Below are 27,682 nucleotides of genomic sequence, written 5' to 3'. Positions count from 1 at the left end.
TAAATCTTTACTATTCTTTGCTGCAATCTTCTGTTCCTGTCTTCTTTGGCTTGGATACATGCAGGCAAATGGACCTTTTGAGTCTGCATAACACCAGAACAGTGACCTGCCCATACAAGGCCCTCAGTAAACATGATTTCACTGACTAGATAATCCTGACAGTTTGACTCTCCTAGCTAGGGGTGTCCCAGGCCTCAGCCTCACTTTGGTGACCATTTCTTAGAATGAGAAGCTTCTGTAGGTGGTAATTGTCGTCTCTAATCTAACAGTGAAGCTCACCCAAAGTGCTTCAGTATCTCTTTCTGGGGCTCCCACTGGGCTGGTGAAACACTAAGGTTCTTCCTTACCAGTTTATGCATCCTAAGCGTGGGGTGTCGGGCCCCTTAGTCAAACACTCAAACTTGAGATCCGACGACGAGCTGCCAAGTTTCCAGCTTTATCCTACTCACTGCAATGGTAGTGTAGTGGTTGGGTGCTTTGGCTATAGACTAATGGAGCACCAAACCCAGTCCCTTCTCATTATTGTGGCAAGTTTTGAACCTCTCTGAGACCAATGTGGATAGTATCACTACTTCACAGGGTGTTGTGAGGAGAGAAAAAACTGGGAAAGCACTTGGCCCAATGCCCAGCACCCAATAAGTTCTCCAACATGGCACCTGCAAATTATGATAGTGATTTATTTAGTATATCTTCCAGTCCCTGTGCTGTGCTCTTTGCTTACTATTTTTTAAAAATGGAAAAATTTAAAAATATTAACTCTTAATTTAGAATATAAGCTTCATGAGACAGGGATCTTTGTACATTTGTTTCTAATCAAATTCCTACAATGTTTGGCATAGATAGGCACTTGAAAAAAATATCTGCTGAATTTATGACAATGAACAGAAGTCACTTACCCCATCTATCCCTACCCCCAACTCTCTCTTGTGGCAATAATTTCCAAATCTTTTCCCTAGAATCTATCTGTGTGTTTCTACATAACATACTCTCTTTATAGTTTCAGATAATTTAAGTGATTGCCCCACCTACATACACACTTCTCCATCTCCTTTTTGGTCAAAACAATATTGAACATTCACATTATTTTGACTTTATCAATATTACTTATAGCTGAGCCACATGGAGCACTATGATTACATTTGTCTTGGGGTTAACTAATCCAGGTGGGAGGAGGATTGGGGAAAAGATAAAATTGAGAGTTCCTGGTGTGTTCGAATACACAAAAAGAGATTTACACTTCTAATGGACATTGGCACTGAATTAATGGTACTTATACCAAAAAACTAAGCACATGAAAACCATTATTAACTCTAGGGAATAAAAAAATATAGTCACAATAATAAAGACTTACAATCAAATGTATGTGTCTGACACTGTTCTAATATATGTAAGGTACCAACAGAGCTTTATAACTCTTACATGCAATACAAGGAAAACGATTTGAGGTTCTGGGCTCAGGAGGGGGCTGATTTAGATTCCAGCCTAGCCTGTGCACTTGACTTCAAGCAAGTCACTTGAACTCTCAGGGACTGTTTCCTGAGGTACATCAATTCACACTTTACAGGGCTGATGTCAGGATTAAACAAGCTATTATTGCCTACAAAGTGCCAGCACAATGCCTGGTTCATTTTAAGTCTCAATCCACAAGAGCTATTAAGAACAGAATACCTTCAACCTGCTATATTGTCAAAAGGGAAAAACTCCAGTAAATCTAATCCAAATGGACATTTTTGGTGGGGTTGGGGATAAGAGTAGCAGACACAGAAGAGCTTCTTTTCAAAGAAAATACAATTAAAGGTGTGATTTTCCCTTCTAAGTCAATTTCTAATCAGCATAGTGCCTGCATCAAAACTAAAAGTTCAAGTGCAGGAGGGAGGGAATTATAGAATACATTTTAAGTTATTTTACATCATATTCATTTTTCTAAGAGTCACTGACATCCAGTAAGAATCCTCCTGGCACTAATAAAACTTTCCTGTTATACATATATAGGGCTTCTATATAGAACAACATTGTCCATTGTAACTTCCTGCAATTATAGAAATGTTCTATATATTTTTACATTTGTATAGCCCAATACCACAGGCACGAGCCATATGTGACTACTGAGGACCTGAAATGTGGCTAGTATAAGAAAGTTAAAATTCTTACAAATTTTATTTAAATGTAAATGACCACATGTCGCTAGTGACCACCATATTGGACACAGGTCAGCTCTGTATGATTTGGTTGCTCAAAGGCCTGTGAAAATCTACATTAATATGCATAAGTTGTCTTGTTATTGTGCAGTAAATTGTTTAATCAATTACATCAGCTGTTGAAAATGATACAACAGCAAACTTAGTATAAGCATTTCTAAAGATGTACTATCCTGGTTTGGGATTAGGATGTTAAAAGATCCATTCCATGTCTCTCGTATTATGCAGCATATTTGAAAAAAAAAATCCAGTGATTCCTGAAACATATCTAAGCAAATATCAACTTTTTTGATTTGTATGGAACAGCTATATCAACAGCTGACTGTGGCAAACATCCTGACATCACCTAATTCCTAGTTGTGACCAGGTTGATAGGTGTGGGTTTATCCTGCCCTTCCCAACACAGCAGGTGCTCCTTTAAAATAGCAGGGAGTGTGTAGTAAAGAAGTGGCCTGTTTTATAAAACTCTGTATTTATTCAAAATGTTAAAAGATTTGACTCTCCCCTCCAAAATACTTTACATTAAAAAAAAAAACAAAAAAAACCAAACCTGTTTTCTGTTTCTCAGCCACTGCTTATAAGCTGTTGCTTCCCTTTCTGGGACCAGCTTCTGCCCCTCCAACCCTCTTCCCCTCCCTCCCTTCACTCTTGATATTGCTATAAATTTGTTTATAAAACCCTCCTTCCCCTCTCCCCTCGACGTCCTGCCCTGCAGGCATAGCTTCCTTTCCAGATTTTAGGCCTTGGCTGCAGGTGAGGCAGGCTGGATGGGCAGTGCAGGGCAGAATGCTTTGTGCTTCTAGAAAGGCTGACTGGCTTTTTTCTTGATCAAGTAGAGGATGATTGGTTTGGGTTTTTTTTTGCCCCATGGACACCTGTTCAGAGTCATATATTTGGCTTGGGCTTGCCCATAGCTGGTAGCCCTGCCCCTTCTCCAGTTACCCCCAGGCATAGGTCCATGACAGCTGGGTCTGACGACTGTACCATTTGTCTGCCTGTGGATTGTGAAGGACAGGAAGAGTGGCACATGACTACAGTAGGGCTTGAGGAGCCCCAACTTCTCAGAGAATGGGAACCAAACCCCCAGGGAAGGAAGTTTTGATTTCTGGTAGGCAAAACCAGGGTCAGCCAGGACCATGGGAGATAGGGATGAGGGAGAAAGGTCTAGTCACATAGTTCTAGAGTGAGAGACATTCCTTCCAACAAAACCCTCCCCCCTCTTCCATTACCCCCTTCATCCTGTAGGTTCCAGGATGATTCCGGAAAGGAGGGAGAAAAAGAAGAAAAGGATTCTGTTCTGCTAATGGAAAAAAGGAAGGAGATGACAGAGTACTTGGGGCCGGGGGACGCCTGCTGGAGTCTGTAATCATCATGGCTTTCCTGTTCTGGGAGGGCGGGCAGAGGGGCCAGGAGCCAGGCCCTCGGAGACTTCATCAGCTCTGTTCCTTGTCCTTGACTAGTAAGACTGTGTGTTGGCCTCCACTGGATACAGATAAGACCACACGGTTCTCCAGCTGTTTGCCTGTCATCTCCACAGGGCTCCAGGCATCCTCCTCCTGCCCCGTGCCCAGCTGGTAGTTGGTGCCCATACCCCAGGCAAAAACACGACCTACAAGAAAGAGAAACAGGGGCAGCTTTCTCTAGGATCCCTAGCCCCACCTTTCTTTCTGTAGTGAGAGAAGTGAATTTTGGCCTTGGCCTATAGCAGCCTGGCAATGTCTTAGCCTCTGGGAGTTCAGGGAAGCTGGGAAAGGTCAAGGAGATGATGGATGAGTTCTGTCATCCAGAGACCACAGTCTTTACACATCGCCAAAGACTTCTCCCTACTCCTAGGCATGGCATTCAAGGCCCTACATGACTGGCCACACCCCAAACCCCTATACCACTCCACTCCCAGGACCAGACACCTTTGAGACTGCTCTGGATGTCCTGAACCCAGGATGCCTTCCTTTGCTTATCATAAAGGACTGAACCTTCACGGTGTAGTAGAAGCCCCAAGTTCCTCAGGAACTCTTTCCAGATAATCCCAGATCAAGCACCTCTACCAGCCCAACTTCTCAAGGCCTCCATGGCTGTCCCACTCACCCACTCATGCTTTGCCAACTGCTTGCTCACACTCTCCTCGGCTGTGCTTGCCAGAACCCTAATTACAAGCCCTCTTTCTCCTAATAAAATTCTAAGTATAACTCCCTGGGAAGCTGGCACATACTAGGTTGTAAATAAAGGGGTCATCGTGGTGGAAAAAGTAAAGAGAAGCCTGAGTCAGTGTGGAGATCTGGGTTCAAGTCCTACTGCCTAGCCAGGTCTCAGTTATATATCCCCCTTTGCTGTTTTTCTCCTCTAGAGAACAAACTGCCTTTATTAAAATAATTTGTTTTCTCATTTTGTATTCATTAAAGCCAGAGCTTTCGACAATGCTATTACAAACACTGGCATCTCAGCTCCGTCTGATGCTGGACATCAGAGCCTGCTGGGCAGTTTGGTAAGAACTGCGACCCCAGGCCCCAACCAGACCCAGTAAGAGCAGCCCCACTCACCATCCTTGGTCACAGCATACCCCACAGAGGCCCCACAAGCCACTGAGGAGACAGCAGGCAGCCTGGAGATCAGGGTGGGTATGCTCTTCTCCTCAGCACCCTCCCCAAGGCCCAGCCGCCCATACTCAGCTCGGCCTAGGCTGTATGCTTTCCCTGTGGGAGGAAGGAGACAGATGAGTAGCAGAGAATGTGTTTCAGGTTGGCCAGGTGAGTTCCTATATCCATGGGAGCTGTTCCCTGTTCCCAGGGTGCTGAGAAAGAGATCTGCAGTGTCTCTTCCAGTTGTGTGGGAGGACTGGGAGAATCCCCATAGACTCCCATTGACCTCACACTTGTAAGAGCACCAGGACTCTGAGGGATGGGGGTGACTCTCATGAACCCACATCTGCCCCAACCCATGGAGCAAACCGAGGTTCCAAAGACCATGGTGTCAAGAGTCAGGCCAGGCCTGTGCCCAGGGAACATGGCATTCCCAACCTGGAGGTCCCACCTTCGGAATCCATGCAGACTGTATGGTGCTGGCCACCAGAGAAGCCAACCCAGGACTTGGTGGAGTTCTTGAAGGATGTCAGGTTCTGGGGCACGAAGCAAGATTCTGTACCTGGGGTTCCTAGGGGGAAGGGCCAGGACAGAGTTGTTAGGGCTGAAAGTGTCCAAGAGGCTGTCCTTCTACATCCCCTCCCACACTGAGGCCTTCCTACCCTTCACCAGAGTATAAATAGTCTCACTTTACAGATGACAAAACTGTGGCTTTGAGGGGTGACCTTACCAAGGGTGTACGATAAATGAGTAGTGGAGCCAGGACTGGAATCTAGGTCACCCTGGGCTATGCTGGACACTGGGCTCGAGACTCACCAAGCTGATGGTAGTTGGAAAGGCCAAAGCCATATACATGGCCCTCGAGGGAGATGGCAAAGGTGAAGTAGGCGCCACAGAAGGCATCCTGGAATCTCACGTGGCCCCGGCTTCCTCTGGATTTAAGCATCACACTCTTGGGGACCAGGAGTCGTTCTGCAGGCAGAGAAGAAGCCGGGGTCAATGGCAGACACACACAGCCTCTCCTCTTTGGCCCGTATTAGTTTCCCCTCCATTACGAAAGCCCTCAGAGGGGACTTTCTCCCTATTGTACTGAAGAGGTAACTGAAGCCAAGAGAGTACAAACACCTCACTCAGACTCCCACGGACAAAAGAAGTATCATTTACATGGAACTTACCAGGTGCCAGCCATTCTTCTATGTTAACTCATTTAACCTCACAACAACCCAACGAAGTAGGTAGGTTTAGATGTGAGGAAACTATGTCTAAGGTCCCACAGCCAGTAGGTAGTAGAACCAGGACTCAAATCCAGGGTAGCCTGGCTCTAGAGTCAAAGTTCTTAACTACCACTGCAAGTCTATCTGATGTAACCCTGAACACACACAAAAAATCCCTCCTGCCTTTGACCTTCATTAGAGGTGGATTGCCAAGCTGCCCAGCCAGAGGAACCTAGGCCACCTACCAAGGCCCTGCCGGCCACCACGATTGGCAAATAATTCAGGCACACGGCCCAGCTGGCCCTGCTCCCCGCAACCCAAAGTGTAGAGGTCACCATCAGCTGTCAGCATCACCAAGTGGTCGTTTCCTGAGGGTGAGAGAAATGGGAACATGGCACTCGAACCCAGATGCAGGGCTCGTCTATTAGGCCCAAAGCTGGGCCAGCCCCAAAACAAGGTCCTCCAACTCCTGCTCAGAACAAGTACCCCTAGACTCACCTGAGGCCACCTTCACCACAGGCACACTCAACTGCACTTGCACAGGTACCATGCTCTTCTTCATAGGCTCCAAAAGTCCAATCACACCATTATTGTCCTGGAAGGGAGGGCACAGCACTTATCAGGCATTCCTGCCTGCCCCATACCAGCCAGATCCAGGCTTGCAGGCAGCCACAGAACCGTCTGGAAAAGGGCACTGGGGCGAGATGGGGAATGGAGAGGTGGGCAGGAGCCAGGCCACATACTGAAATACTTATGAATGAAATTAATTATACATGGTCTGTGATTTGCATTAAAATAACAAAGGAATAGGAGAGTGCATGGGAGTAGAAAGGAAGAAGTTTGGCCACAAGTTGATAATTGTTATGATGAATAGATGGGTGTCCAGTATATTATTCTGATTACTTTTATGTGTTTCAAATTCTTCATAAAAATTTAAAAATAGTCCTGACAAGGAAATATCTCAACAGATTCCTTTATTTTTGACATTTCGAAATAAATAGCAAAATAATTTTAACGCTGAATCTGCTTTTAAAACTAGACTCCCACATTTGGAAATTCTGAGATGTAACAATTTGCCCCTTCCACCCTCCCCAAACCCCTGAGAGAGTAGAAGAGGGCTGGGAAGAGGGAGGTCAAAGAGAGGGAATTAGGTAGGACAGCAGGCTTCCTGGATCAGCCTCAGCCCAAAGGCATCCTTGACCCACTCCTTCCCAAGATGCACACTTTATAAGATCAGATTCAAGGAAATAGCCAATGGTGTGGATAGACATGGATGAAGAAGCCAGAGACCTAGGCCTGAGCCCAAGCTCTGCTTCTGGGTCTTAATTACTCCATCAGTACAAACGAGAGGGACATGGACATGAGTTACCCTTGGGGCTGCACCAGTTAATTCTGCCTGCCAACCCCCATGCAGTCTTCTAGACCCACTCTTACCCGGAAGGAGCCCCAGAGGAAGACACGGCCATCCTCGGTGAGGGCCGCTGTGTGACTGTCTCCAGCTGACACCTGTACCACATTCTCTTGCAGTTCCACTTTCCCGGGGACCATCTCTGAGCCTTCCACTGATGTGTCCCTTCCCAGGGCACCCTCATCATTGCAGCCAAAAGAGTAGACCTGTGCCCAGGATACCTCCATTAGAGCAAGGTCTGGCCTTTCAATTCATTCTTGTTCATACCACCCGCTTCTCGGCTTGCCAGCTCCATCTCCGTAGAGAAATGCGTGTGGCTCAAAGCTCCTTCCCCAAGCCCCCCAGGCCCTGTCCAATCCTGTGCCACTTCCCTCAACCTACCTGGCCACTTTTGCTTAGACACACGGTATGCATGCCCCCAGCCTCGGCCTGCACAATGTCTTCCGGAATGGGCACCAGGGCTGGCTTCTTCCTCTCCAGCACATTCTCTCCCAGCCCCAGCTGGCCCACGTCACCCTGGCCCAGTGTCAGCACCAAGCCTGGTTCTGTGCTGTGGGACCTATGTGAGACTGAGGGGTAAAGAAGACAGCCCCTGAGTGTGTAGGATGAAGGGAGAGAGGAGAGGTCACTGCATGGGCTCTGGGATCAGAGAGACCTGGGTTCATGCCCCCACTCTGCCACAGACCATTAGCATGACCTTTCGGAGCCTAGGTTTGCCTCACTGGTGAAACAGGGACAACAGAGTACCCATCTCAGAGGGTTTTTGTAAAGATTAAAAATTTCACATTATTAATGTGAAAGGGAGGAAATGAAAACAAAGAAACACTCAATATTGTGAAATGAATCTTGATGGGGGAGCACAGTGAGGACACAAGATAGTTTTCCTGATTAGCTATAAGTTCTTGATAAGAAGCCACAGCGCTAACAGTGAGGGCTCAGATACCGTCTACCCTTTAGTGACTGCTTGCTTTACTAAAGTTAAATTGCTCTGCAGTCCCGCAAATTATGTTACAGACCTTCTTTAAGGCTCCATTTTATAGGAAAGGAAACAATGCCTCAGAGAGGTTAAGTAACCTACCCAGAAACACAGAGCTAATAAGTTTGCACTGAAACCTAGGGAGCCTACAAAGCAGTCCCTGGCCTCCATCCTCAGGCTATGACTTAACTCCTGGGAACAGTCACACTGACAACCTCCGTTCCCACCCCGGAGCACACGCAGACCTACAGCTGAGGGAGGGAGGGGCGGGAATAAGGGCCCACACAGGTATTTGCAGAGGTAAGCGCCAACTAGTGGGCGGCCCAGGGCCATCTGATGACCAATGGCAACCACCCACAGTCCCGGACAGCCAATGATATCCAGCCCCTCCTCCGGGGGTGTGGCCACGGCTGCCAGGGCCTCTGAGGCTGCTCAGAGGGTGCGCTGGGCAGGGAGCCACCTGGTCGGGTTTTCTGGTCAGGAGGGCTCGGCCCATAGGGACCTCGGAAGGAGCGGGCGCCTGGAACGTGGCGGGAGGCAACGGCCCTCACTGCCTGGTTACGAGAGTCTGCAAAAGACAGACACTGTCTGAGTGTGGATCCACACTTACACCTCCTGGATTGGGGGTGGATCTCTCTACTCCCTGTCTCCCTCCAGGGTTCCAGGAAAGAGAAAACCACAGCCACCTCCCTTAAATGCTACCAAGATATTATCTCATTTTCCTTACAACAGCCCAGTAAGGTTGGTGCTGTTCTCCCTTCTATTTTATGAAAAGGATAATCTAAGCTCAGCGAGGTTAAGTGACTTGCCCCAAAACACACACCTAGAAAGTAACAGGGCCAGGACTCGAACCCCACGCCTGGAAGTTAGTGGTCTTAACACATTAATTCCTAGGGCAAAGCCCTATGGTCTATTGTTTTGCTAGCACTGCCTGCATGCTTTTAAACAAATCTCTGTGCCTTTAGGATTCCCAGAGGGTAGAATTCGATGAGGTACAGGGGACTCTCCAGCTGGGCCCTCAACTTCAAATGTCTAGGAGGAAGGAGCCCAGTCCCAGATTCTGGGGGCTCCAGGAGGCCGCCCATACCCAGAAAAGAGGCCAAGACCGACTTACCTTTCACCTTCTTGCTTTTGGAGAGAGCATCTTCTGGGGGTGACCTTCTTTTAGCTATTCGCTTGGGTGGCATCTTCTTGTCCTGAAAAACCCAGGCATATACTCAGAAATGCCAATCATTTTCCTCCTCTAATTAGACAATATTTATCAAAACAAAAACAAAAACCTTGAAAAAAGGTGAGAGGAATTACCCAGCAAGTCTACTTCTCAGAATCTATCTGAGAACAAGAAGAATACACCTAAAGCTCCACAAATATTCTCCACTGTATTCTTCATAACTTTAAAATGGAGCTACCCATGCTTTCAGTAGTAGGGGACTGGCTAAATAATATGTGTATATTTATGATAGAACAGTATGAAGCCACTAAAAGTGATGCTTTCAGAGATTGAATAGGAAGATGTTCACCATTGTCAAATAATATATAAGCAGACTGAAGAACAGCCCAGCTCATTTTTGAAAAATAAATGCATACACACACACACACACACACACACATACACACACACACGTAAGTGTAGGAAAATGTAAAGGAAACACACCCACTATTAACAATGGTAACCTCTGGAAAATGGGATTATGGGCAATTTTTACTTTTTTCTTTGTACCTTCCTATATTATCTAAGATGTTTAACAAAGAGAATTACTTTTTTTTTGTTTTATTATAAAAAATTAAAACACTGAAGTATCCAAGTATCCCTCATAACTCCCTCCTAACCCCGAGATAATCACTAGTAACTTTGTAACTAATGGTTAACTAGATAACCAAATGTAACTGATGCATTACTGTTATTATCAGATTTTTTCTTTTAACGCTACTCTCATTAAATAAAACCAACAAGACCATTTGTGCCCTTTGATCCAATAGTGCCACTTCTGGGACGTGCCTGGCTTTCCTAAACAGACCAACAAGAGATAAATGCTGTATATATACTCTTACTAACATACAAACACCAGGTATAATAAAAGGAGGAAAGAAAATAGAGGAAAAGGGGTGTTGGACCTAGGATGATTCAGAGCAGCTGAAAGCTTCAGCCATCAGCCTCTCCCCACCCCTCTCGCTTTAACTGCTGCTTCTCCCTAAGGTTTCCTCATATTCTTCCCTAAGGATGCTGAGGACAGAGACATTATCAATTCTAATCCAGCCCAAATTGTGTCCAAAGTCTTTTTTCTCCATATAGGCACCTCTGGAAATAAATCTTTATCGAGTTTGTGAAAGACAATCAAGTTGTCTAAGCCTGGAGCTCCCAAACTCTGGAATGTGAACCCTCTGTGTGGCATGGATGGCAGGGGCCAGGGCACTTGAGACTATGCTGATGCAAGGTGGTGGAGCACAGTCTCTGGAACCAGAAGCTGGGCTCAGCTACTTTCTAGTTGTGTGACCTGGGGTAAAGTTATTTAATCTCTTTTTGATTCAGTTTCCTCCTCAGTAAAATGGGAATAATAACAATATCTACATCTTTGTGATGTGTAGGATTAAATAAGCTAATACTATAAAAAGTAACTATATAGTTAGTGCTTAGTAAATCAATATTGGTATTGTTAAGATGTCTAGGGTCTGCCCCAGGTAAGCCTCAGGAACAGCCCTAAATTAATCCAACCCTCCTCTCCTCCATTTCATAGATTAGGGATGGAGACTCTACCTGAGGCTACAAATGGAATTCCCAGAACTATAAGAGCCTTTCTCAGGCTCAACTTTGGGCCTAAACAGCAGCCCTTCCTTCCATCTGTCCTTCCCTTCCTTCCAGTAGGTCCTACAGCCTTGGCCTCTCCAGTACCCACTCTACAGTATATGAACAAGGCCAGTGGCCTTGGAATTTCTGGCACATTCTGCTGACTACCCTACAGGAGAACAAAGTGTTGAGAATGGGGAAGTAGCCTGTGTGGGTTGGGCCTCTGCAAGTTGAGCTTATCTACAGGTTGTGACTGGCCCAGTTCTGACTCTGATGAGGTGGCAGTTCTGAGCTTAACCCAACTTTTATTCTCGTGAGAAGGGTCTCCTCCTCTCCATCCCAGCTCTTTGAGGCCCCTCATCCCCCACGAAAAATGCACATTCTTCAGGATTACAGGGAACTGGAGTCACCTGCCAGAGCTGTGGCTTGTTCCGCCCGTCTTTGGCCAGCAGTCTTAATTTCTCTGAAGTGTGTCCTCACCTGTAAAAGGGGATGCCCTGACTACTTCTCAGAGCTGCTGTCAAGACTGAATGAAATGTCTGTAAAGACTTTGCAGTGCCAAGCATACAGAGACATCGTCAACAGGTTCTATGACTTTAAGTGAACCAACTACAGCATCTCATCATTATAAGGAAACAACGAATGAAACAATGTTATTTGATGACCTGCTGTATTCAGTACATGGCAGAGTTGGTTCATTCACTCCACAAATATTTATCAGAGAGCTTATTACCACGGTTTGGCTTTGGGCTAAGTGTAGCAAGAAAAAAGGATCCTAACCTTCTCCCTGTTCTCATGGAGCTTACATTTTAGTGAGAAAGAAAAAAAAAATTATTATAGATGGTGCCGTGTAAAGAACAGGCAATGTGATATATAAGAGAATAACTTGGGGTACCAAAGACAATATGAATGTACTTAACGTCACCAAACTGTACATTTGTAAATGGCTGAAATGGTAAATTTTATGTTACGTATATTTTATTTTATCGCAATTTTAAAAAAAGGAATAACTGGGATAGGGGAGGAGAATGGTCATGGAGGTAACATTCAAGTTAAGACCTGAAATATGAGAGAAAGTCAGTAGCGGAAGACCTGGACAAAAGCGTTCCAGTAAACAGTGTGACGTGGTAAGGAATCCGAAGAGGCCAGTGTGGCTGTAGCTGGAGAGCGATTGGTCAAATGGCACAAGGGGAGCAGGGGCTGGATCATGCAAAGTCTTGTAGGGAAACAGAAAAGTTTTAAGAAGGATGTCTTCATTGGATTTCCATTTTTAAACGACTGCTCTGGCCTTTGGAAAGAAAATGAGATGGACTGAAAGAGGAGGCTATTGCAGGCAACCAAATGAGAGATGATAGCGACTTCATTTGGTCTGAGGTAGCAGAGAAAAGTAGACAAAAACAGATCAATTTAGGAGACAGATCGATTTGCCAGTGGGTTGGATGTAGGGAGAAGGGGAGGAGGAATCCAGAGTGACTTTTACATCCTAAAATATCCAGGAGATCCTGTGCAGGCCTGAGCTTGGTCAAGCCCAAGTAACCCAGGCTTTGGCTTAAAGGACTAGGTAGTGGGTTGATTTCTAGTTAGGGAGATGGAGAACACTGTGGGACAAACAAGAGAGGAGAAACCTGGAGCTGCATTTTATCGGTGTTTTTGTTAAGTCTTGTATGCCTGGGAGGCATACGAGAAGTGATGTTAAGTAGACAGAGTTGGGTGGGTTAAAGGGTATGAGATCTAACAGGTATCCTTGTGTTTCAGGTAGACAGGTTGTACCGCTGGCCAGGCTGGCAGCCCCATTCTACCAAAGGCAAATCTCCAGTCAGTTCCTCAGAACGACCTGTAGTAGTCTTCCCTGCTGGGAAGGCAAACTGTAGTAGCATAAAAAGTATAACAAAAAGTTGAGTGAAAAAACAGGAAACAGGATCATGTCCGCACATTTGTGCTGATGCTGGGCTGACTTGTAGACAAGGCCTGGAACGGAGGTGGTTGGTATTATGCGGCACTAACAAAAAAAGTTATTGTGGGTTGGAACCAACCCAGCAAACTCATAGCCAATATTTGAGGCTAATATTTGAGGGCATCTCACTGCCAGGTAGCCATACTGATCCTATTTACAGATGAGGAAACTGAGGCTCAGAAAGATGAAGTATCTCTTTCAAGATTGGAAATCGTGGTGTGAACCAAGCTGGTCAGACTCCAGAGCTGGTGCCCTTACCAGTTTCCTGCTGAGAACTGTCTCTCATATTTGTCTCTTATACCGTTTCCCCTAGAAAAGACAGCAACTTGTCTCTGGTCTTCCTGTATCCCACCCCCACCCCATTCTACAACTCATTCCTGATCTTTCTTAACTTCAAACCTGAAACAGACTCCTCAGTAGTTTCCTCTGCCTGGAAGATAAAGCCCACATTTCTCAGCCTGGTACTAAAGACCTCCAGGCTCTGATACTAACTTAACTTTTGGCCTCATCCCTTATCTGTCATATCCTTCTTTCTCTTCCCACACAATCTTAAAAGATTTATTGTTCTTTCCGTACTATATGCATCTCTCTAGTCCTTCCCATCCCTTATCCTACTGGAAGAACTTCTATTCAAGTTGCAAAGTCACCTCAGTGATAAACCACCTCTTAGCCCTCTCAATCCTAAAGGAGTCATTCTCTCTCAGAGAAATTAGGACAGACTTTTGAATCATAATTACTTTAAATTTACATGTCTATCCATGATACCAATCTACTCCTTAAAATATGAGCCTCTCTTGTTTTAATATGGGGCACTGGCCACGCCTATCTTCTATATGCAAACATTTTACTTCTCACAACAAGCTGAAGAAGGCATGATCACTCCTGTTTCACAGTTGAGGGAATTGAGGTTCAGAGAAGTAAATTTACTTGCCTAAGCTCATACAGCCAGTAAAGGAGAGCCAGGAATAGAACCCAGGTATATCTGATGGATTCAAAACAAAACAAAACAAAACATGGACGTGGTTCCATAGTGTAGCAGTTAGCATGTCTGCTTTACACGCAGAAGGTCCTAGGTTAGCACCCCAGTGGAGCCACAGTCCATGGTCTACGGCCATGCCACCCTGAACAAGCCCCATGTCTGATCTCGGAAGCTAAGCAGGGTCGGGCCTGGTTAGTACTTGGATGGGAGACCACCTAGGAAGACCAGGTGCTATAGGCATAAATAAAAAAAAATTTTAAAATATATAGGCCAGCTAAAGGCAGGCCATGATCTGGGCAGGAGTGGAGGCAACGTAAGAAGGCCTTTCCAGGATGCCCCATGAGCTTGGCCAAACACAAGGAGCAGAGGGTAGAAGGCAGCTGAGAGGGAGGGGATGCGGAGACAAGAGCGGAGACCCTCAGGCAGCTAGGGCCTGAGAACGTAAGCCAGATGAGTGAAGTATCTGAAGGACATGGGGAAAGACAACGGGCCACTCCCTGCTGAGGTGGAGTTGAGCACTGGTTTTTGAGTATGACAGAGTTCTGAGCCTCATCTCTCAAATGGAGGTCTCTGGGAACTGCAGAGTGCAATCCCAGGGGAAGGGCAGGGGATGAGAGGCACCTTCTCAAAAGTGGAGCCCTGTACCCATTACCCACCTGCATCCTCTAGTGCACAAATCAGTCCTTTGTACAGACTCCCTCTCTGGTGTTTTCTTAACCAGGCTGTGAGTGTCTGGACTGGGAATAAGACTGAGAATAAGTAGTGGTCTTTTGTCCCCAACCCCTCATCCCCCAGTGGAGAAACACAGCTTCTATCTTCAAGGAGCTTACAGTCTGGGAGAAGAGTAAGACACGGTCCCAAATAATTAAAAGTCAAATACAGAGTCAACTTCTACCACCAGGCACCTAGGGTGTGCCAGCCTCTCCTAGAATGCTCACACCTGCACTCTGAGCAAGTACGATCACCATGTTTTTCCAGAAAACTGAGATGCAGGGGAAGATCCCCCTACTCACCAGTCCACACAGGAGTGGGATGAAACGGCAGGTCTCCTGACCACTCCTCACTAGGGCCAGAGCTCCGCCTCCCACTTCTCCCTGGGCCTCAGTTTCCTCATGTGATGAATGAAGGCACACTGGACTATAGTTGAGCAGGGTCCTAGTATTCCTCCTGTGACCCCCTGTGACCTCACCACAGCCTCATTTCTGCAAAGGGAGACAGAGTCCTCTCTGACCACTGCAGCTGTCCCTACTGCCACTCCCTGCTCCCCAATGTCAGGAGGCAGACACTTGCCTGCCAAACTCAGAGGCTGAAGAATCTCTTTGTGAGAAAGGTCCCCAGGGAAGGGAGGAGAGAGGATCATCTGTCAAAAAACATTTGCGGAGTTCTTGCTATGTGCCAAGCATAGAGTTGGGACACTTCACCCCAAGAGTTCTTCACCAGGGGATCCCCCTCATATACAGAGTTGTGCCTGGGTGTATGTGTTAATTTTTCCACAGAAGAAAAGGAGCCACAGCTTCTACCAGATGTTAAAACCACTGCTTTATGGAAATTATAGGACATTAGTAATTCTCACCACATGCCTCTTACTTCATTTTACAGATAAAAAAACTAACACTCAGGGGGATTGGGTGGGTGGCCCAAGGACACCCAACTAGTAAGCTGCAAAGTTGAACAGGATTCCTGCTCTTACGATGACTTTGCAACATGAGCATGGTTTCAGACTCCACTCTAATGCCTTTCTTGGATGAAACCACCCCGCCTCCTCCATCCCCACCCAGTGTTCCTCGGTCTTGCACCTGAAACCTTTCAAGACCCTGCCCGTTGTATCATCTTGCTACTCACCTCCTTGTACCCTGTGCTCCAGTCAGACTCAAACACCTGTGGGATCCCTGACCAAAACACCCAGACCTTCAAGCCTTTGCATATGCTGTGTGTCTCCTGCTTGGATCACCCTAATTCCTCCACCCTCCAGTGTGCCTGAGTAACTACTGCTCCTTCAAAACCCCACTCAAATGTCACCTCACCTTGAAAGCCATCACTGACCCTCCTAGGCAAGGCTGGGTGACCTCTTCAGAGTTCCCGTAACACTCCATACACTCATCTTCTACTAGGACACACTTGGTTGGAGCATCTAAATTACTATGGGATTAATGAATGACTTGCTAGCAGCAGGGCTCCTGGCTCCAAGGGCATCCTTCAGTGATCACACTGGCTGGCCCTTATGTAATTGTGGCCCCACATGGGTCACAAGGAGACGGGGAGCTCTGTAAAGGCCACAGGCGGACCTTCTCACCATTGTTCCCCAGCCCTGCAAGCGCGGCGCGGGGTAAGACAGCCAGTAAATAACGTGTTGACAGATGAGTTGATGAAGTCACAGCCCACCTCTCCAAAAGGGCAACAGGCATTGTCTTGGTGCCTGTTGACGCTGAGCTTTCTTTCCCCGCAGCAGACCTTCACCAGCCTACCCTTGAGCTCCTAAAGCAGACCTCGCCGGGCAGGATTCTTTCCTCAATCTGCAAACAGCATTCTCTAACGAAAGCCGGGCAAAATCACTTTCTCCGTTTTGGAAACGCAGACCCCACCAGGGCGGTGGGCCCCGGCCCGCCAGGCGCGCGGGTCTGCGCACCAGGGCCGGCGAGGTCACCGCGGTCACGCGCATCCCGGCCGGCCGCGATCGGGTCGTTTGAATCTCCCGCCTGCGCGGGCGCTGCGGGCCGGGCGCGAGACCGGCGGCGGCACAGAGGCAGGAGGGCCCTCGCTCGGACGAGGAGGGGCCCGGCTAGCGCCCGGGCGCCCCACGGGGCCGGAAACCGCGAGCCCGCACCCGCGCCTTCCTGCCGCCCGGCTTCACGTGGAGCCGGCGTGGCGCGACTGGGCGCGCGCGAGCAACACCCCGGCCCGCCGAGGATCCCCGGTGCTCGGGTTGTAGCAGCTCAGCGCGACTCCCTCCGCCAGGACCCTTCTCCCGTACGCGGACGACCTACCTCTGCAGGTCCGCCAGAAGGAACTCCTCCGCTCGCCTGACCGGCCGCGAACTGCCCCAGAGCATGCGCTCTGCAGGCCTCCAGCCCCGACCCGGGCCAGAAAGGAAAACAAAGAGCCCGGCGGCCCCTGGCGGCCGCCCCGGGAGGTGCAAGTGGCGCGCTCCGGCCAGGGAGCTCTGGACCAGGCTCTCTCCACCTGTACTCCACCGGTACAGTGGGTGTGTATTTTGGAGACCCCAAGTCGGGACAGGTGGACTGACAACCAGAAAGACCACTTGAAAATAGGATTTGTTTGGGAAAATCTGGTGTGGAAGGGACTATACGGAGAAAGGAGATACTGCCGTTCCCTGCTCTCAAGAGAGTGAGAAAGATGAGAAATCAGACTATCAACAACCACATAGAGCCATGACGAGGGTAGGTACAGGGGCATCTGGCTCAGCCTGGGGCTTAAGAAAGGCTTTCCAAATTAATTCGAAGAAGCCAGGGCATCCTAGGAGAAGCATCACTTGCAATGACAGGGGTGATGAGAGCCTAGGGTGGTTTTGGGAAACTGCCAAGAGGGTCTGACTGGAGCGGAGGGTGCCTGTGAGCGTGACAGGGGAGAGCCCTGGAGAAAGAGAGTCAGGCCATGGATCTCCGTAGCGTCTTGTGTGTTTAAGGGGTGCCGCCTCTATCCCAAAGCAATGGGGAATAATGAAAGGGATTTGAGAATGTGAGTGATATGAGATTTTTGTTTTAGAACAAAATGGAGAATGGACTTGGGCCAGGAAGGGGAAACCAAGTGGAGTGAGGGAAACCAGATTAGAAAGAAGAGGGTGTGAATTGGGGTTGGGGGCTGGAGAAGGAAAATAAGCACCAAGCAGACAACCCTCTCTTGTTAATATACTCATTCTTCAGGATGGATACAAACACTTCTTGAGGATTTTAGGTGTGCCCTGAAGTGACCTCTCAGGCATTTGATTATCTGGCGGATTACCTAGGTCAGGGCAGTGACCTCTGCAAAAGGGTATTTTCCATTTCATGTTGATTCTGACTTAAAAGTCATTTTATCATACCTGAACTCTAGATGGATATTATTTTTTTACAAGGTATTTTACAATTTTCCCCCCTCTTTAATCCCCCTTCCACTTCCACCCCTGACCCATGGATATTGCCGTTTCCCCTAAAGAACTGGATCTCTGAAGACGGGGCATCCCCTCCCACACGTTGGCGGCATACACCGGGGCCAGACGCACCCGGGGGGCCTAGTGCACCCGGGGCCTGGCGTACCCGGGGTATGGTCCGTGGCTCCACCTGGAGCGCGAACCCAGGACCTTCTGTGTTAGATGGACACTTTTGATGAGTATTTACCAACTGAATTTCTTTTATTATGCAGAGCCCACCCAAAGCACTCCCCATCTTCAGGGTCTCTTACCTCTCCAAGTTTACCTCTGCCTCCATCACGGACACTTCCTTTGGATGATATAGTACTGTGAAATTTCTCCAAGTTTTAGCCCTGGGATCTCTGATCTCGCTCTGCTGTCTTCCTCCAGGATCTTACTCATTCACATGGCTTAATGGAATTGTAAAAATGATTATTATTATCATCTATGTTGTAAAACCTTTATTTTGTTAACTACAGAAACATGTCCATCTATGTCCGTTAGCATATTTGTTCCTTCCAAACCTCATGACAGTTGGAAAATGAGAAAAATGAAGTTCAAAGAAGTTAAAAACATTTCTGGGGGTTATCATACAGGTGGCAGAAGAGAACCAGAACCCTTGTTGAGGGCTGAGCCATCACCTTTTAATTGAGGGGGCAATCCATCCAGTCTGGTTCTAACCTCCGCCCTACATCTCTACCCAGAAGACCCAACACCCAAAATAAAACTTGTTTCCCATGGATCTAGGCTCCCCGCAACTTCATCATTCCAAAGTAAAGGTTCTCTGAGAAGTACAGATTCAAACCTTAACTTCTTTTCTGATTTCTCCCTCTCCTCTTCATGTTTCTATTTGTGCCTCTCTAGTCTAAAGTACCACCCTCCTTGCCTCTGCTCCCACCTCTCATTTCTTTCCTTCCATTTTATTCTACCAAGATCCCCAGGTTAGTCTTCCTAAATTATGGCTGTGAGACCATGTCCTGTTTAGAAATCTTTAAAAACTCAGATATTTCTTCACTGCTGTGCTTGGAGCATGAGGTGGCAAATCCAAGCTGTTGATTTCTCATTTCCCCCTTAGCCTCTATATTGTACTGTGAAGGTGCCCATGCTCATTCCTGCCTTCTCACTTGTATCTGGGCTGTTCTCCCTCTCAGGTGCCTTCCTTCCTGCTTAGTTGAATTCTTGATATGTTTTAAGGTTTAATTCAGTCCCCATCTCCATGTAGCTTTTCTCGGCCCCACTTATCTTTTCTTTATTTGAACCCAAATATCAATTTTATTTTTTCCACATGCTGATTGTTTTATTTATTGAACACACACCATAAGGAGAACAAGTAATGAACCCAACCCAGAACTGACACAGATGATAGAATTAAACTTGAATGACATTAAAAGTTATTATAACATATTTTATATGTCCAAAAATCAAGTAGAGACATAGAAGATATAAAAAGACCCAAAGTGAAATTGTTGACAATATATAAGATGCCAAATATACTGGGTAAGATTAACAATAGATTAGATACTGCAAAAGCAATGATTAATGAACTTGAAGGCAAAGCAATAGAAATGACCCAAAATGAAACACAGAAAAAATTTTTAAAAAGTAAAAATAGCATTAGTAAGCTATGCTATAACTTTAAGGGACCTAATATACAGGTAAATAGAAACCTTGAAAGCAAGGAGTTGAGGACAGAAAATATAAGGAGAAATAATGGCTAAAAAATGTCTAAACTACAAACCTAGAGATCTGTGATGGTTAATTTTGTGTCAGTTTGACTAGGCTATGGTTCCCAGTTGTTTGGTCAAACACCAGTCTAGATGTTGCTGTGAAGCTATTTTTCAGACACGATAACCTTTAAATCAGTAGACTTTGAGGAAAGCAGATTAACTGCTGTAATTTGAGTGGGCCTCATCCAATCAGTTAAAGGCCTTAAGAAAAAAAATTCTGCCAAGTCTGCCTCCAGTCTCAAGACTGTAATATCATCTCTTGCTGGGATTTCCAGCCTGCCAACCTACCCAACAGATTTCAGACTTGCCAGCCCTCATAAACACGTGAGCCAATTCATTAAAATACCTATCTATATCTATCTACACACATACATCCTATTGGTCCTGTTTCTCTGGAGAACTCTGACTAATACAAAATACAAGAAGCTCAAGGAACTTCAAGTGCAAGAAGCAAGACATATCAAAATTCAATTGCTCAAAATCGATGATAGAAAATCTTAAAAGCAGTCAGAAAAAAGACCTGTTATGTACAGAGGAACAAGACAAGGATGCAATGCAACATGTTAGTACAGAGAAACAAAAACAAGAATACAATGCAAATAAAATGACAATGGAGCAACATTTCCAAAGTGTTTCAGCAAAACACTTATATCTAGTAAAGTATATCCAGCAAAAACATCTTTCAAACATGAAGACGAAATTGAGGTATTTTCAGATGTACAAAAGATGAAAGAACTCATTGCCAGCAGACCCCATAGTAAAAGAAACATTAAAGAAAGACCTTTGGGCGGAAGAAAAGTGATACTGGATGAGAATCTGGATCTACACGAAAGAATGAAGAGTACTGGAAATGTAACTACATGGGTAAATATATGATTTTTTTTCCCAAAACTTAAAAAAAAGACAATTGTAAAAGACAATTGTTTACTTAAACAAAAATAATGCATTGTGAGTTTTATAACATATAAAATACATGACAATAATAAGAAAGACTGCGGCATGAAAAATACATTGTAAGGTTCTTATACTATAATAAGTGAAGGTTCATAAAATCAACTGAATGTAGACTCTGAGAAGTTAAAGATGTATACTATAAACTCAAAAGCAATCACAAAGATAACAAAACAAAGTTATGGCTAGTAAGCCAATAAAGAAGATAAGATGTAATTAGAAAAAGATAATAATAAAAAAAAAGGCAGAAAAGACAAAGGTAGTAAGAACAGATGAGACAAACAAATCAAAGATGATAAGACTCAAACCTAAGCACATTAATCATATAAAAATATATATAGTCTAAATACTCTAACTAAAAGGCAAATTGTCATAATAAATTAAGAAATCAAGGCCCAACTATACACTGCCTGCAAGAAATATATTTTATTTATGTTATTATTATTTTTTAACGCCTACAGCATCTGGTATTTCTAGGTTGTCTCCCATCCAAGAACTAACCAGGCCAAACCCTGCTTAGCTTCCGAGATCAGACGAGATCAGGCACATTCAGGGTGGCATGGCCATAGAGAAGAAATATACTTTAAATATAAATACACAAATAGGTTAAAAGTAAAAGGATAGAAAAAGATATACACTGGTAACACCAGTCGAAAGAAAGCTGTAGTAGCTATAATAGCAGACAAAATAGATTTCAGAGCAAATAATATGGAGACAAAGAAGGTAATGTCATAATAGTAAAGGAATCAATCAAAATGCACACTCCTAAACATATATGAAACTTTGAATAACAGACCTTCAAAATACATGAAGCAAAAACTGATATAACTTGTAGAAGAAATAGACGAATCTACAACTATAGCTGGAAATTTCAATATCCCACTCTCAATAATTGACAGAATAAGTGGACAGATAACCAGCAAGGATATAGTAGACTTGAACACTTTCAACCAATTTGAACCTATTGACATTTATAAAGCACTTCACCTTCCTTCACACTCCACTTTGTTTTCTTCAAACAACAGTAAAATGCACATACTTTTCAAGTGCATGTGAAATATTTACCAAGATAGACCTTATTCTGGGTCATAGAACAAGTCTTGGTAAATTAAAAAAGATTCAAGTCATACAAAATATATCCTTACACTACAATGGAATTAAAGTAGAAAACAACATCAGAAAGTTCTTTGGAAAACTCCAAAATATTTAGAAACTAACACACTTCTAAGTAGTCTATATATCAAAGAAGAAATCAGAAGGGAATTTGAAAGTATTTGAACTGAATGAAAAGACAACATACCAGATTCGTGGAATATTGTTAAAGCAATTATTTGGGGGAAACTCATAGCACTAAATGCCTATATTAGAAAAAAAGCAAGGTCTCAAATCAATGTTCTGTTTCTACCTTAAGAAACTAGGAAAAGAAGAGCAAACTAAACCCCAACTAAACAGAAGAAAACAATAAAGATTAAAACAGAAATCAGTGAAATAGACACAGAAAAAGTCAACCAGTGTTTGCTATGTGCCAGGCACAGTACTAGGTACTGAGTTTACATATATAGTCCCATTCCCTGAGGTCCCCCACTAGTCGATTAGATAGACATCAATTGGAAAATAATCATATCAGAATGCTAATGATCATGATGGAATGCTCAAGGTGCCAGATGTTTAGGGGATGGGGAAGTGAGGATGGTGGCTGACGGTTCAGGCTCTAGACACTCAGACCTTCAGGTCTCACTCTGCATGATCTTAGGCAAATAATCTAACCTTATCTTCTTTTTCTATAACATAGATTTAATAAAAGTCCCTGCGTGGCATAGACCTGTTGTAAGAATTAAAGAATGCCTAGCACACGTGGCAAGTACTCATTAAATGTCAGGTACTGTCAGAGGTAAACACACGCACAGAGACAGAAAGGAGTGAAAGAGGGAGGCATGGCCAGGGAAGGGGTCTTTCCTCCCAGAAAACTGTACTCATCTTTAACATTTTCCAGAGTTACATAAAGCTAGATTTATAATTCCATTACAACTGAAACTGAGTTTTTATGGTGCAGTTGTTACTATATTAGCTTAGTTCAGAAAAGTTCTGTCATTTTAACCAGGTGGAAATAGTTGATACTTTTTGAGGCGTGACATATAAATTGAGTATAGGTTCTGTAGTCAATTGCCTTGCTCAGGTGCGTGCTATGCCACTTACTGGCTTTGTAACTTGGGCAAGTTCCTCAAATCCTCCAATGTTACAGCTGCAAAATGGGCACAAGAGTACTTACTTTACAGAGATAGAGCATTAGATGAAATAATGTACACATCTCACCACATGCCCTTGTTCAGAGATAATAGTATAATACGGTTTTGGAGTTAGGTTCAAATCCTGGTTCCACTACTTAATAGATGATTTGGGGAAGTTATTGCCCTTTCTTTTCCTCCTGGAAAAGTATGGTGGTTCTGAGTGAGGTAACTGTATCCCTACTTGTTTGCTTGAGAAGTCGGGGGATTTTGTATAACGAGCTCATTGTACTCATTATGGGACTCTAACAAACTTTACAAATATTAACTCACTTAATTTTCGTTAAAACCCCAAGAGATAGTTTTTTTCACTTTATAGAGCTCTTTATGTAGATACTTTTATCATCCCCACTCTATGAAGAAATTGAGGAAGAGAGGTTAGGTGGCTTGCCCAAGGTCACATGGACAGGAAGTGGTAGTACCAGGATTCAAACCTAAGCAGTATGACTCCAAGTTTGGCAACAGTTGACACGATTGCCCACCCAAGTGCAGAAAAAGGCCAGAAAAGCCTGTTTGGAAAAGTCTACAGACAGGGAGATATGTTGCAAGATAGTTTAGCACAAAAGGCAAGACCTAGACTACCTATGACAGCTTTGTTTCAGCTATACTTAGACATCAGGAGAAATGCAAGTATTTCCCACACAGCATTAGTTATCCACCTCTGTACCCTGTGACTTTGTAATAAGCACTGGATAAATTCCCTGGTTGTTGGTTGGGGAAAAGCTGTTCATTTTACTGAGCACCTACTCTCATGTATGTGGCAATATTGAGAGGTGGACGCAGGGCTAGTCCTGGAGATACAAACAAGATTTTGACCTCCATCTGGCTCCCTCCTAGCAAGTCTGCAGTTGGATGGGTTTGTGCAGAGGGTCCACTTCCTAGTTGTGGATTTAGGCAATTTAGCCTTTTTGTTCCTCAGTTCTCCCTTGAAGATAGGTTAGATTAATACCCACTTAAGCCGGATGCTTAGAACGGTGCTTAGCATAAATGCTACTTGGGTAGGTAGATGAGCTTTCATACATTGCTGTTCTTAGTTTAAAAAGCCAACGAGCTCTCCTAGGTTGTTCTCCTAAACCATGGCAATTTATGTGCAATTCATGTTAACTACTTCTCATCCTCAAACACCATTTGCAACTATTCATCTGGACTGGACATTCGTTTGGACCACCATCCACCAAAACCCAAATTCACCCGAATCCCTCTAAAACTGATCCCGATGGTTTCTAAATGAGTTCATGAGCATCCCTTCCCTCACCTTATATTCACTTAGCCCCACTAAGAATCTAGACTCTTACCTTCTAGATGGTTCCCCACTAGTCCCCATCCTTCAGGGCCTATGACTTCCCTACAATGCTGGCAGCCTGTACAAGGGTTTGATAGTTTCCATTGTGACTCAACCTCACATCACTCAAGCAATTTTCTTCAAGGATAAAGGGCCCCACTTGGACAGATAGGTTTAGCATGCAACAACTGCACAATTTTTTAGTATTTATGCCTACAGCACCTGGTTTTCCTAGGTGGTCTCCCATCAAATCACTAACAAGGCCCAACCCTCAGTAGCTTTGGAGATCAGTCACTGGGTTTGTTCAGGGTGGCATGGCCCTAAGACCATGGACTATAGCTCCAACCAAGGACCTTCTGCTTGTAAAGATGTGCTATCCAACAGCTGTACAATTTTAACATTTATGACCAATCATATAGCTGCTAATGCCCATTTACCTTGTACACTGTAGAAAACCTGACAGGATTGGTCTAATCATTAAATGTCCAGAGGGCTATTTAGCCTGAGACAACTAAGTTCACAAGCCACACACCCCAATGTAACCCAGGCTTGAATTTAACCAGCTAACTATATAATGAAAGTAGGATCTAGCTAGGGAGCTTTTACCTGGGCCCTGTGTAACTGGTCAGGAACCAGGCATCTTTCCAATGGTGTAAGTGCAATGATATAAAGTCGAACACAAGATAGTGACAACACACAGGACAAAAGCTCAGGGTCTTTAGCATGGAACTAATCAGATATTAACTGTTATATAAGGTATTTAACAAGCACTTCTATTCACTGAATACTTTTTGGGCTGATCCCACATTTCCAAATAAAAAAGAAACCACAAAGATGTATACAGCTCTTTATTTTAATTCATAAATACATCAGAAATTGACATTTTTAAAAAAGATACCCAGGTTCCCATGGGCTTCTGCTTTCTGTTAGGTAGAAAACCCAGTTGACTTGGTAATGATGAAAAAGGCAAAGTAACATCTTAGTTTCATGACACTTTCATCTCATAAGGTCTCTTGGGTCTCCCAGGTTCAAGGACTATACTACCCTAAAAGAGCTGCTGCAATGATAAATTCCAAAGCGTCACTTGGCCAATGGACCATTCCACCACTTCCAGCTGTTAGGGGTCTGGAGCCATGCCTGAACTTACATTTCTATTGTTACCCTTTGATGAATAAAGAGCAGTTATATATACCTTCAAGAGGGTTATCACTTTACCAACTCTCCTTGCCAAATAAAGGATGCAAAAGCATTGTCAACTGTCAACAATTTACATAAAGCTCCTCTTCTCTCCTGAATGAAAAGAGAAGAAAAGGATTAGAGTTAATTAAGAGTCTTACTTATGATCTTAAAATTTAAAGTTTAGTATACTAGGTGTTTCCTGCATGGTTTGTCTCCTCAGTAATTGTCCACAGGACTCTGAGAAGCTGTAGGAATATGCAGGCGCAGACTCAAGGCCCGGCTTCATCTCCAACGTTGTGGAAAGGGACTGTACATCATGGGGCAGAGCCCTATGCTCCCCTACGCCACCTGGACAGAGCCCGGGGAGAGTGAACTCCCGGGGGTACCCACGTTGGAATGCCTAATCACAAATTTGTGTAATCTAAGGCAATACTGCTAAACAGCGTTATTCTTCAAAACCCATTAGAGATCTCTTCATCCCATACCACACATGTAGTAGATTCGAGTGCATAGTGGGTTAGTAACTGGTTTTAAATCAATTCCAAACCAGTCACTACTATCGACTATTTCATGGTCTATTTACTTAATCACTCATATGCGAGCTTTGCTGTGACTCTGGTTATGTCAACCCAAACTATCATAATTTTTTCATTTGCAAAGTGGAAATAACCCTACAACACAAGAATTAAGGATGTGAAAATCTTAAGTTTTACAGGAGGAAAAAAGCCATCTCTTCAGCACATGAGCATACATCTAAGACACTGTTAATACTCCTACAAAAATGTAGCAAAGCTATCTGGATGTAATAAACAGCAATAGCCTCTTCATGAAAGGGGACTGAGCTCAGAATGATTAAATGTCTTCTGCAAAATGCTGACAAACACCAATAAGCCAAAAGCAATCTGTAGATTTACTTACCCCAAACCAAGTTATTTGGAATCTTGAGTGAATGCTGCAAAACAAGGAAAGCAAAGAGCTTAATCTAGCAGCACAGTAAAACTGATTAATGCGAAATTTCCTTTCACATCTGACCAACCTAGATTTAGACAAGGTGCTCTACAAAGCTGTTTCCTGCATGGTTTATCTCCTCAGTCATTGTCCAAAGGACTCTGAGAAGCTGTAGGAATATGCAGGCGCAGACTCAAGGCCCGGCTTCATCTCCAACGTTGTGGAAAGGGACTGTACATCACGGGGCAGAGCCCTATGCTCCCCTACGCCACCTGGACAGAGCCCGGGGAGAGTGACCTCCCGGGGTATCCACGTTGCTTACTGTAACAGTCAACAAAACTCAAGTTCAAGACGGACCAGCAGTCACATATCAGAAACCAGAATTAACTTTCAGCCAGGTACCTAAACATCTAGATTAATACTCCATTAGCACGCTGCCAAAAAAAGAGTAAACGCAGAGCCGTTTTGACAGAAATTAAGCTTTATATATCTTTAAACCGATCATCTAGGGTCGTTAAATTACTCTTAAATGTTAAAGTTGGCAGTAAAATTAAGAGCCGTCCGCTTCGAAATCAGGGCTCAAATGTGGTTGGGCATCAGGAATACCGTTCTGCGTGCAACTCCGGGGACGACGAGACTCCTAGGAAGCAAGGTAATAAACGGCACAACAGCCAACGTGGGATGGCGGTGGGATGCGATTTTACCGTCTCAGCGAGCAGGGTATCCCTCGCGTCTCTCGGTTATGGCCATCGTCCGCGACTCGCGAGGCCTCCAGAGCCCGCGAGAGTCCGATCCAAACCCACTGCACGACTTAAGCGTACTTAGCGCGGACGACGCAAAAGGCAATCTTTCTAAGTAGTATAATCTCCACAAGAAAGGTTGCTTGTCAGGCCCAGGTACTAGACCTAGAGCTGCTAAACCAGGAAGGTAGAAACACTCACCGAACTGATCCAGAACAGAACGAAATCTCTTCTCCGAAAAGACTGAGCAAGCTCAAGACACCCTCATTTATACCTTCCGAAGAGACAGGAAATCAAGAAATGTCTATTGCGCCTGCGCCTGCACCGCGCCATGCGCAGTTAGGGACTCAGAAA

At 44.8% G+C, this 27,682-nt stretch overlaps 1 protein-coding gene, 2 non-coding genes and 2 pseudogenes across 6 annotated transcripts; 1 reads left to right on the top strand and 4 right to left on the bottom strand.

Annotated features, from left to right (window-relative positions):
• Positions 1 to 657: 657 nt before the first annotated feature.
• Positions 658 to 27,652, bottom strand: RCC1 (regulator of chromosome condensation 1). 4 transcript variants are annotated; one of them, XM_039854882.1, is made up of 14 exons: positions 27,530 to 27,652; positions 26,559 to 26,592; positions 25,654 to 25,751; positions 18,489 to 18,626; positions 9,487 to 9,568; positions 8,833 to 8,940; positions 7,778 to 7,965; positions 7,423 to 7,602; positions 6,487 to 6,583; positions 6,234 to 6,356; positions 5,591 to 5,746; positions 5,226 to 5,345; positions 4,736 to 4,888; positions 658 to 3,807 (listed from the first exon to the last, which is right to left on the bottom strand). In XM_039854882.1, exons 5-14 carry the CDS (start codon positions 9,557 to 9,559, stop codon positions 3,632 to 3,634), a joined length of 1,374 nt encoding a protein of 457 aa, XP_039710816.1. In that variant the 5' UTR covers positions 9,560 to 9,568; positions 18,489 to 18,626; positions 25,654 to 25,751; positions 26,559 to 26,592; positions 27,530 to 27,652; the 3' UTR covers positions 658 to 3,631. The 4 variants fall into 4 exon arrangements, with proteins under 4 accessions (XP_039710816.1, XP_039710818.1, XP_039710817.1 ...); XM_039854884.1 differs by lacking the exon at positions 8,833 to 8,940; XM_039854883.1 differs by lacking the exons at positions 18,489 to 18,626; positions 25,654 to 25,751; positions 26,559 to 26,592; positions 27,530 to 27,652 and adding an exon at positions 17,075 to 17,202 and having other exon boundaries at positions 2,139 to 3,807.
• On the top strand, positions 14,215 to 14,330 carry LOC120596419 (uncharacterized; annotated as a pseudogene).
• Positions 21,347 to 21,465, bottom strand: LOC120596446 (uncharacterized; annotated as a pseudogene).
• Positions 25,831 to 26,035, bottom strand: LOC120596474 (small nucleolar RNA SNORA73 family). The gene has a single exon (XR_005651165.1). It is a non-coding gene; the product is annotated as a small nucleolar RNA SNORA73 family (small nucleolar RNA).
• LOC120596473 (small nucleolar RNA SNORA73 family) lies at positions 26,703 to 26,906 on the bottom strand. The gene has a single exon (XR_005651164.1). It is a non-coding gene; the product is annotated as a small nucleolar RNA SNORA73 family (small nucleolar RNA).
• Positions 27,653 to 27,682: the final 30 nt, after the last annotated feature.

Source organism: Pteropus medius, unplaced genomic scaffold (assembly GCF_902729225.1).
Source record: "Pteropus medius unplaced genomic scaffold, Ma_sr-lr_union100, whole genome shotgun sequence".
NCBI lineage: Eukaryota > Metazoa > Chordata > Mammalia > Chiroptera > Pteropodidae > Pteropus > Pteropus medius.
Note: the sequence above shows the minus strand (reverse complement) of the source record. Positions and strands in the feature narration are given on the sequence as shown.

Excerpts from the sequence above, each read along its gene's own strand:
- RCC1 (XM_039854882.1), bottom strand. The coding sequence starts at position 9,559 with ATGCCACCCAAGCGAATAGCTAAAAGAAGGTCACCCCCAGAAGATGCT. Across the intron at positions 8,941-9,486 it reads CAAAAGCAAGAAGGTGAAAG|ACTCTCGTAACCAGGCAGTG; the intron begins GTAAGTCGGTCT and ends TGTCTTTTGCAG. Across the intron at positions 7,966-8,832 it reads TGACCAGAAAACCCGACCAG|TCTCACATAGGTCCCACAGC; the intron begins GTGGCTCCCTGC and ends TTTACCCCTCAG.